Source organism: Olea europaea, chromosome 19 (genome assembly GCF_002742605.1).
Source record: "Olea europaea var. sylvestris chromosome 19, O_europaea_v1, whole genome shotgun sequence".
In the NCBI taxonomy this organism is placed as follows: domain Eukaryota; kingdom Viridiplantae; phylum Streptophyta; class Magnoliopsida; order Lamiales; family Oleaceae; genus Olea; species Olea europaea.
The window spans coordinates 10,388,666-10,399,105 of NC_036255.1; the positions used below are offsets into that span (position 1 = coordinate 10,388,666).

The 10,440-nt window shown below is 32.0% G+C and overlaps 1 protein-coding gene across 1 annotated transcript in view; it reads right to left on the reverse strand.

Annotated features, from left to right (window-relative positions):
* The window catches only part of LOC111368336 (protein NSP-INTERACTING KINASE 2-like), a 6,082-nt gene extending 1,749 nt beyond the window's left edge, over window positions 1-4,333 (reverse strand). The window contains exons 1-4 of the mRNA XM_022989566.1: window positions 3,726-4,333; window positions 2,964-3,224; window positions 1,637-2,512; window positions 5-22 (exon numbers count right to left, since the gene is read on the reverse strand). Of these exons, the coding sequence (XP_022845334.1) occupies window positions 5-22; window positions 1,637-2,512; window positions 2,964-3,224; window positions 3,726-4,158 (1,588 nt within the window). The 5' untranslated portion in view covers window positions 4,159-4,333. The remainder of the gene's footprint in view (window positions 1-4; window positions 23-1,636; window positions 2,513-2,963; window positions 3,225-3,725) is intronic.
* Window positions 4,334-10,440: the final 6,107 nt, after the last annotated feature.

Here is a 10,440-nt window from a genome sequence, read left to right on the forward strand (position 1 = left end):
CTGCTGTGCAAATACTCTATACCTGTTGATACATTAACCCCATAAGACATCACAGAGTAGAATTGAAAATAATCTTAGAACTTAAACAATTAAGACTATTTCACATCATCAAATTGAACTTAATATGTTGCTGAGGTGAATGTATTAAGAGTAAGCAATAACTAGATATTAATTGACAAAAAGAACTCGACTATTAGCAATTAAAGAGTCTACTTGTTAAAAAAAAAAAAAATCTAACTTTGTGGAGCCTAATCAAACTATACAATTACCGCCAACTGCAGGGTATTTTTCAAGTGTAGTTACTCCCGATATGCTTCCTATAAATATGGCATTTTCTCGGAACGACAAGCAATTATGATCACATTCAAATAATTCAAGTCATTATATTCAGTTTACAATATAATGGGGAAAGGAGCAGTTTTCAGCAAAATGTAACATATCAGATCCCCTGAATTAGCACGGCAGATGTTTCTGGTAGAAGATTTCCTTGTGTAGATAGTAAATTTTGGATATAACAAATTATGTTGCTCCTTTATTACTTAAAAGTAAGAAAAAGCAACTTATCCACGTGTGTTTGGACACATATTACTTAATTTTAAGCTTAGCAAATCATGGTCTGCAAGACTGACTTGGAAAAGATGACACAGACAACACATTAAATTCATAAATTTTTTTGCCTGACTATTATTCATCCAGGTGTTTTTGGATAACTATTACTTAATTTTAAAAAATACATGGTTTGCAAGACTGACTTTGAAAAAATGACACAGAACACATTAAATTCATGATTTTAAAGCCTTGTTACCATTTCTAGGACCATCTTAAGCTAGCTAAGGCTTATACCCACTTCTTCATTTGTGGACCAACATATTTAAGATCATCAAGAAATGCATTTATTGCAACTGTTACTGGTCTCTTAGAAGTGAGTGCAATAATTGTTTTATCTGAAGTAGTTATGAATTACTTTTCTTATAATGGTAATTATGCTTATCTATTGAATCTAAATAGAAATAGCAATTCGATCGTACTAGTGTACAGCATAAAAGCTGCATAATGTGGTCTATGCGTATTGCTTGGCCAAGTTAAGTAAGCTATTGATGCAGAGAGCGTGTACGAAAAGACACCAATGAATAGAAAATGAACAATCTTCTATATTGTGCTGATATAATTAAGAATATCAGAGAGAAGACACCAAACATTTTTTGATTTAAAACGTAATCCTTCCTTCCTTCCTTCCTACTTTCTTTTTCTTTAATAAGAAAAGGTCAGTTTCCCTAAAAACCAAGGAATTCACACAAAATCACAAGGAATAAGGGGCTATGTTCTCGTTCTACTTAGAAACCTGTTTCTGTTTGTAGAAGTCTGATAAGTTGACCTAATACGACTGTACTGACCAAAAATAAGACTGAATCATTTTGGTCTTTAGGAGATCCCAAGAGCCACGTATTCCGACTCTTTGTAGGCTCCATCAGCTTATTTATTGACAAACAACCTAATGCTCAAGGAAGGGTACATATATGATATAATCAAACAAACAGAGGACCTGCTACTGTTAAATTGTGACAGAAAAATAAGAAAAGATATAATCTTCAAAACCAAGTGAACATATGATTCATAGGAGTAGGAGGAAACCAACCTTTTGCAATCCCATTGATGATGAAAACCCTTGTCGGCCAGTCAAGGACATTAATACTATCATCCTCGTTGTCAAGATAATGAGACAAATTACCCTTTGAAGCAAAGTCGTAGATTAGGAAACATTCGCCCCTGGCCTTTGAGCAACAGAAACCTCTCAATTTAACAAGATTTTCATGTTTCAGAGAAGTCAATAAGCTTAATCCTCTTATAAACTCGGCTTCGACTGTCTTACAATTCATCTTGCTTATACTTTTGATTGCTACTCGTGATCCATCTTTTAAAATTCCCTTGTATACAGCGGAGAAATTACTCTTTCCCAATAAATTCAACTCTGAGAAATGTTGAGTTGCTGATTCAACCTCTTCCAAATTAAACTTGAAGACATCTAAAAACTCGTGACATATACCATTGGAATCTTGAGAAGCGATCGCAGGATCCCATCCAATCGAATACTCAAGATCTACAAGAGAGGAGGGGCTTTTCTTGTATACTTCTTTTGCCTGGTCGATGCTAAGCCGGTCATCAAGAGTATCAGATGTGTCCCCAACTTTCTGTTTACGCCTACGATACCGGAAAATGATGAGAAATCCCCCGACCATCAATGCAATTACGGCTGTGATTACTCCTGCTACAATGCCTATCTGTGGTAATTTTGATGAAGATCTTGAGCAATGAGTTTGGTTGCAAGGCATTGGCAAACTAGCAGATTGGGGCATATTTGGAGATACAGTTTTATTGGCACTTGGAACATTTGATTCACTTTGATTCGTGTTTAGATTATCCCGATCAGTGCAAACTCTCAATGAAGAAAAGCCAACCCCACATAGACCAGGGTTGTTTTCAGGACGGAATCCTCCATTCAACCTCCTCAAAGCTTCTCACAAGTATCGAAGGAAAAAGAACAAGAACAAAAATTAGAATGTTTGTGCAGGAAAAGAAAATTTAGCAAGAAAAACAATGCAGAGAAAAAAGAAATAAAAAAATACACCCATTCTAATAAGCAATCCAAGAATTCTTGTTATACATTCCTTCAAACCCACTTTTCTATATTTTTTGGTATTGAAACAATCGAATACATTCCAACACCTGTTCGATATGTTTCTCGCTATTCCAATGGCCTCGTCAAATGACACAAGTCTTGAATAATAATGAACTATAACACATTAGAATCACCTAGTTGACTATCCTTCACTCTGATAACATCTACAGTTCCTCAAACAATGTGAAAACCATGTATGAAACTTTCGTCTAAAACAGCTCCTAATTGATAAAAGAAAGAACACAAGGCCATTACAGAATGCATGAATATAAAGAAATCAACTTACAGGAAGGCACGACTCCGGAAAGGGTATTGTTTTGTACTTCTAGAACCTTCAATAGGGGAACATTCGCCAATCTAACTGGAATTGGACCGGATAGTTGATTGGAACTCAAATAAACCCACTTGAGCCCTCCCAAATTTCCCAAGCTTGCGGGAATTTGCCCATTTAGTCTATTGTTTTCGAGTGCAAGAGCAGTCAACCTTTTTAGGAACCCAATCTCTTTAGGTATGTTCCCCGTTAGCTGGTTACAAGATAGCACCAGCGCTGGAAAAAACAACAAATTTAAATCATATAAAATAGAGTTGGAAAATAACCAAATCCTGTAAGTAAAATACCCCTTTCCTAGATGCAGATTAGCAATTCAAATATTAAGCTTTATCAAATTAAATGATTGGAAACATATAAACTTTTGGATTATTAACAGTTAATTTTTCAAAAACAGACACATCCAATATACATAACCTAAGTTGGGGTGCATGATGCATCTTATATTCAGAATCCAGGAAGAAAGCTTTAAACTTTTCTTTTACGGAAATAAAACCACTAAGTGTCATTGTTTTAATCATAAGTTCGATAACAGCGTGAGATAAACAAATTTTAAACGTGTTATTTCTAATCTCTGACATCTCAAGGTTTTACTTCAACCTGGCATCAGTAGTTTAGTTTCGATTTGAAGTCTCGTCATCACCCAATTACAATCAATGGTTATTTCTAACCGTTTAAGCTTTGAGATGAGGCAGTAATATAAAATCACACAGTACAAACCTTGAAGACTAGCCATGCTCCCGATCTCCGGTGGTATAATTCCAGAGAGATTATTCACATTGAGATAAAGATCTGTCAATTCAGTGAGATTAGCTATCTCCTTGGGTATTTCTCCAGTCAAAGAATTGTAATGCAAGTAAAGACCGGACAAACACTTGAGCTCCGACACCGCCGGCGACACTTTTCCGGTGAGCCCTTTACTTTGCAGTGAAATATTAGCAACTTTCCTGTGCTTATTACATGCCACACCTTCAAATTTCCCACTGCATGGATCCCCATCACTGACCCATGATGATAAGTACTTATTTTCTGGGTCCAAAGATGACTTTATATCCATTAATGCTCTGAGTTCTGCATTTCCACAACTGGGTTTTACCAAAACAGATGCAAATGCAATCAAAAGAAGGAAAATGAAGAATCTTGGAAAAGCCATTTTCTGGGTTTGGTTCAGAACAAAGAAATAAAATTCAAAAGGTTTGATATTTTATCAATTATTAATCCATCTCACAGTGGTTCAGTGAAAGGATTTGGACTTTTGTGACTTTGGATTCTACTTTGATTGCCTAATTTTTGTTTGTTTTCTTGGTGTGAGAAGACTAACTGTGGGAAAGAGTTGAAATAGTTGCCAGATTGTACGACTTTTGAGCGTATTGACACGTGCTCACATTCTATACTTGTAATTCAATAGTGCTCTACTTTCCCTGTTTGATTACCATTAAATTAAATTACATTACATTCCATTTTTCTCTCTTCTATTTTCAATCATACAATCTTCCATAAAATAATATTACACGTAAATCGAAAATTTTACCTTCTTTTTCAACCACTCATTTTTCTAAAAAATACTATTTCCCCCATTACCATTTTCAGGTAATGGGGGTCAAACAGGGGCTTAGAATTCACTTGGTTCCATTAAACAAAATTTTATTACCGTACATTGCTATTTTAGGACATGTTTGGTGCTGATTATGAGAATTAATTTTTGATCGTGAGGAAGAAAAATGAATCTCACATATGACAGAACAGGTCAAAAATAACTGTTTACTATGTTAAGTAACAATAAAAAAAATTGATCTTTTGACTTAAAAAATTCGAATTTATCTAATTATACTTGATTGGATGATCCACATCAAATACTCCCGTTTAACTTTTTTTTTTTTTTTTTTTTTTTTAAATATCAAGTTGCACAATTCGTCTTTATTTGTACAAATTGTTCAAATATTTGTTAAGTTTTTATTGGACTTTTGCATAGTTTACTTTATATGGATTTTGCTTATTGACTTGAATTAATACCCAAAAATTTGAAGTGGTGCATAGTTCCAACTTCCACGAGAGTCGTCATAAAATTTAATGAACATTTAGATAATTTATGTCACTAGAAGTTGGTTTTATAAATATAATAAAAGATTTAAGGATTGATTATGTATTAAAGATCAATGACTAATTATTGGAACAATATATTCAAAACCAACACTAACATGTTATGAGGCTTATTGGCGAACATGAATTTACAGGTACCATCCAATTTTGTCAAATTCACATGCACCCATCCCATGCCAACACTTAGTCTTTGTTTGGCATAGCATCTCGACTGTGCACAGCGATGCAACTTGTGAGTGTCGGAAGCAGTTGCACGGAGTCGTAGCAGGATGGTGCCACTTCGAGCCGTGAGCAACAAGTGTCAAAGGTCGCTTTGCGCAACGACAACTGTGACTACTGATTGCTTTTCGCGGTGGAGGCATGTGGATACGTCACCAACAAAGAGAGACGGGAGAGAGACGGAGAAGAGGGATGAAAATTTTAGGTTTGAAATTGCTAGAGAGGAAAAAGTGTAGAGAATAGAGAGAGAAATTTAGGGTTTGAGAGTTAGGTAGTGTGGATAAAGCATGTTAATTAATTTAATTTTATAATATTAAAAATGAATAAGTATCTGATTTTTTTTTTAATTAAATCTAATTTTTGAATCGTGTATCTTAAAATTCTGAGTCGGTGTAATTTCCACTTTTCTTATTTGTGTAATATTCGTTTGCTTCTAAAAATTGGAAGTCTCTCAAGTCTTTGGTGGGTAAACAAAACAAGTCAAAATCAAGGATTGACGGCAGTTGAGTTCCTTTTGACCTTGATTTGAAATTTAAAATTTTTATGTGCAACGTCTTTAAGGACCAGTGTAATGATGACATAGTGCTGACTTCATCTCAGGATTACAAATTTCTACAACGAAATCTGTCCAGCACAAATTTGGTACAGTTTTATACAGTTCGAATCCACTAAAAAGCGCTTTTATTATACTTTACTGGATATCGTGCTGTCTGTGTTAACTGTTTGAAATTCTTTTGTCTTCTTTTTTATGTTTGCATTATGTATTCTCAAATGGAATGGATTCCATTGGTAATGATTCGCCAGTTAGATTAAAAATAATAGTAAAAATTGCAATAGATTCTCTAACAATTATAACTGTGCCAAAAAAATAAATAAATAAATAAATAAATAAAATCTTCAACATTAATTATAAATAAATCAATTCTCGATATTTTAGGGGTGGAACATCAGCCGTCTCGATGAATAATAGATTCAATTTCACATTAAAATGGCATGCACTATTTTGACAGTGAATAAGCAAATATTAATAATTTAAGAAAAGCCAATAACCGAGAAAATAAAAAGAAAGTATAAAGGAAATCATATTCGAGTTAAAATATGTAACTTCGACACTTCACTATTCTTAACAAATAAACAAGACGTTAATTGTAACATTGATTTGAGATTTGAAATATACTTAGAAATGGAATATATTCAAGTGCTTTAATTTAAGTGGACTGCACGATTTGCTGATTTAAAATCTTAATTATTTTTCATGTACTTATGTTAAAATCGTGTTTGTGTCGGCTAAAAAAGGTGAAATTAAGCTATTTTAATTTTTAAGTGAAAAAATAAGCTGTAAATGGCCTCCCTATAAATGGATGAAGCATTATAAAAATACTCAATGATGAATTTGAAGAAAGTAGCTTGCTAACTTTATTGGAGAAATAATTGATGAACATCACTCTCAACATCATTTATTTTCTTGACAATGACTTGAACCAAACGATAAACAGAGTGGACAAATTCAAATAACTTCAATGATTGTCGTTTATGTATATGTATGTATGTATTTCGATAAAAATAGTGATAAATTGAAACGAAGATCAATTGACTCGGTTATTGTTCCTATAAAACATTAGGTGAATGAATTATTAGTTCTGTTAGTAGGTCAAACGGGACATTACATATCGTTCTATCAATCAACTCGAATTTATTGAAAATGCGAGTCACTAGTTTCTAGACGAGACAATTTTAAATTATTAAAATACCACTTAATTCATCGTTAGGTACGGATACATTCGTGCATGTATATCCTTCTAACATCTTCCCACCATTCACGACTTGATTGAGCTTGACTACTGAGACACGTTAATGTCTTTTTCATTTCTATTCTATTATATTTTCTCTTGCTTTTAGTTAAAGAAATTATGCATTACAACATATTTTGAATTTTGAATTTAGAAAGAAAGTTTTCTTCATCTATGGCTGTAAAATCCTAAAAGAAATTCTGTAAACCACAAAAAAATTATAGCCTATGACACGATGCCAACCTTTTTCCATAAAAATCACTTTTCCCTCTACAGTAGATTTGACGTCTAAGCAACTATCGTGACGGAAAGTAGCTGCAAATTTTCATTTTGAATCTAACTTTCGTAAAAGTTGGATTTAAAAAAGAATTTTCTGGACGCAACTTTAAACATCAATTGGCGTGGATACAAATTAACCCTAATGCCCTTATCATGCATAAAGGTTACACTCAATTCACCCTTTTCTACCTTTATTACTTACTTTTGACATTGTGATTGCTTCAAATGTAGTGGAGAAAAATATCCTCTTTTGACTCATTGTTCTTACAGAGTAAATTTACCTTCTCAACACAATAATTAGGAAAAATTCACTAATGTCGGGATATAGCAAGCTAAGTTTAAGTTCTAAAAAGGCGCAAATTGTTCATTGAACTTTGCCGTATAATAGCATAATTAGTCCCTACCTACTCACCAAGAAGTGTTCGATCTTTATTAAATTATCGTGTGACTCTCATATGTCCAACTTTCTCTGAAGTTAAATTTTACTTTATTAAACCAGTGTGCAAAAATTTCAAGGCATGTATCAATGAGAGTTAAATTAGAACTAAATTTTTCAGTGGAAGCATATTTGGGTAAGATTAAAAGTAGATTAATACAGCAAAAACAACTTTTCAGTGACATTTAAGTTTACCCAAACATGTCATTGCATCTTTTTTCAGACCAATTTTGCAAAGTCGGATAATTTTATGTCTAGAAGGGAAAAAGGCAAAATCTTAGGATGGACTACAGCACAATATTAACAGACAATCCGCACAAAAGTAAAAAAATAAAAGTTGAATGACTAATTTGGAGTAAGAAAAATGTTAGGTATAGCCAAGTTCTTAGAAGAACTCGTAAGCCACTTCGTCGGATATTTGTAATAGAACAGCTACGCCTAAGATGAGCTGGTGTTGAAACTTAGCTAAACATAGTTCCTGGTGTCCCAAAAAAAATGGCGCAGGAGGGATTCAAAATCCAACTTCCCAAAGTAACAATGAAAATAAGAGATAACATATTACAAGTGTTAGATAGCATTATTCTAGTTGATATGTGTAGTGTGTAGGTTATACTCCTAGTTGCATATGTCAAGAAACTATTCTACTATTTCATACATCAATGTTGTTTGGTGTACAAGTAGGGGTTTTATGACACCTCACATGGGGGCTGGATAGGTTAATTTTTTGTCATTGTTTATTTTGGTAAGGCTCACGCGTTTCTGTGACGAATAAATCTGCACATAGAATGAAAAGACTTTGGAAATAAACCACTTAGATGTCATAATTACCAATTGTAAATTACAAGATAATTAGCAAAAAATATCACTATCTTACAATGTTATTGTGCAAAACGTCCATTACTTTCATTTTTTGGCATTTTCACCCCCATTTTCACATTTCGTTGCGAAAAATGTCATTTTCTTAATAAGAAAAATGTAAAATGACAATTATAGATTCCTATTTAAATAAAACAAAAAGAAAAGAAAAGAAAAATTAAAGAACAAATTGTAATTATGCACCAAAACTTAAAAAAAAAAAATACAAATGAGTCCAAATAAATTATTAAAAGGGTAATTAGTACATAACATTCCAATCTTTCAATATTATTATACAAAACGTTGATACTTTTCATTTTTCAGCATTTTTGCCCTTATTTTCACATTTCATTATGGAAATCATCATTTCATCCATTTTTCAATTAAAAGCTATAAAATAATGAATATATCCTCTTATTTAAATAAAACAAAAATAAAGAAAAGAAAAATAAAGAACAAATTCTATCTATACTCCCAAATTTTTCAAAAAAAGTACAAATAATGTTGTATTTCCATTTTTAATTATTTATTTGAAATTTATTTTGTACTTTTCTGGAAATTTTTTATTTCTTTTTTTAAATTATTTATTTAGAATTTATTTGTACTTTTTCCTTGGAATAATTTGAGAGTATAGCTGCAATTTGTTCTTTATTTATTTAAATAAAAGGGTATATTCGTTATTTCACTGCTTTTTAATTGAGAAAATGGATGAAAATGATGATTTTCACAATGAAATGTGAAAATAAAAACGAAAATGTGAAAAAATGAAAGGTAGGGATGTTTTGCACAATAATATTGAAAAGTGTTGGCGTTTTGTGCTAATTGCCCTTTTAATAATTTATTTGGATTCATTTGCAGTTTTTTTAAAAAGTTTGGGAGTATAATTACAATTTTTCTTTAATTTTTTCTTTTCTTTTCTTTTTATTTAAATATGAGGGTATATTTGTTATTTTACATTTTATATTTAGAAATGACCTTTTTCGAAATGAAAGATGAAAATGTGGGTGAAAATGCCAAAAAATGAAAGGTATGGACATTTTGTACAATAACATTGAAAGGTAAAAATGTTTTATGCTAATTACTATAAATTACATGCATATTTTTATTGAATTCAAAACAATTACACTTATATTATTACAGAGCTCGTCTTCCCAACATTACACTTATTATTATTGTTGTTGTTGTTGTTGTTGTTGTCAATTAAAATGAAAATATGAAATCCAATCCCCAACATTAAACAGGGTTTTATTTATTTTTTGTTCAATCCATTCAAAACCTCTGAAATTTTACCATCTTTGATTGCAAGTTAGTCTCGACGATCGCTTCCTTCCTTTACCTTGAAACGATTACCACTTTTATTTTTCATCATTTCCTATTTTTCTCTCGTCCGTATTTATTGTAATATAAATAAACAATATCATACAAATCATGTTATAGAAATTTGTTTATAATCTTTGCAGCTCTTCATAGCCATTGACGCAGTCATAAAGTACGAGTAAAACACAAAAATTGTCTTAAATCCTGCGTCATAGATGTCCACGACTCCCATGTATTGAAATCCACAAATTACAAACGCCGCAACCCCAATTTTTTTTCCTCATAATTATTTGTAACTCGTGATTGGTTATAATTTATATATAAAGATTATAAGATATTATGAAATTTTCAATTCATTATGTCTTTATCAACACAATTCTCCAAGGGCCTGTTTGATAGCCTTGGTTTTCTATGGAAAATGGAAAAAAAAAAAAAAAAA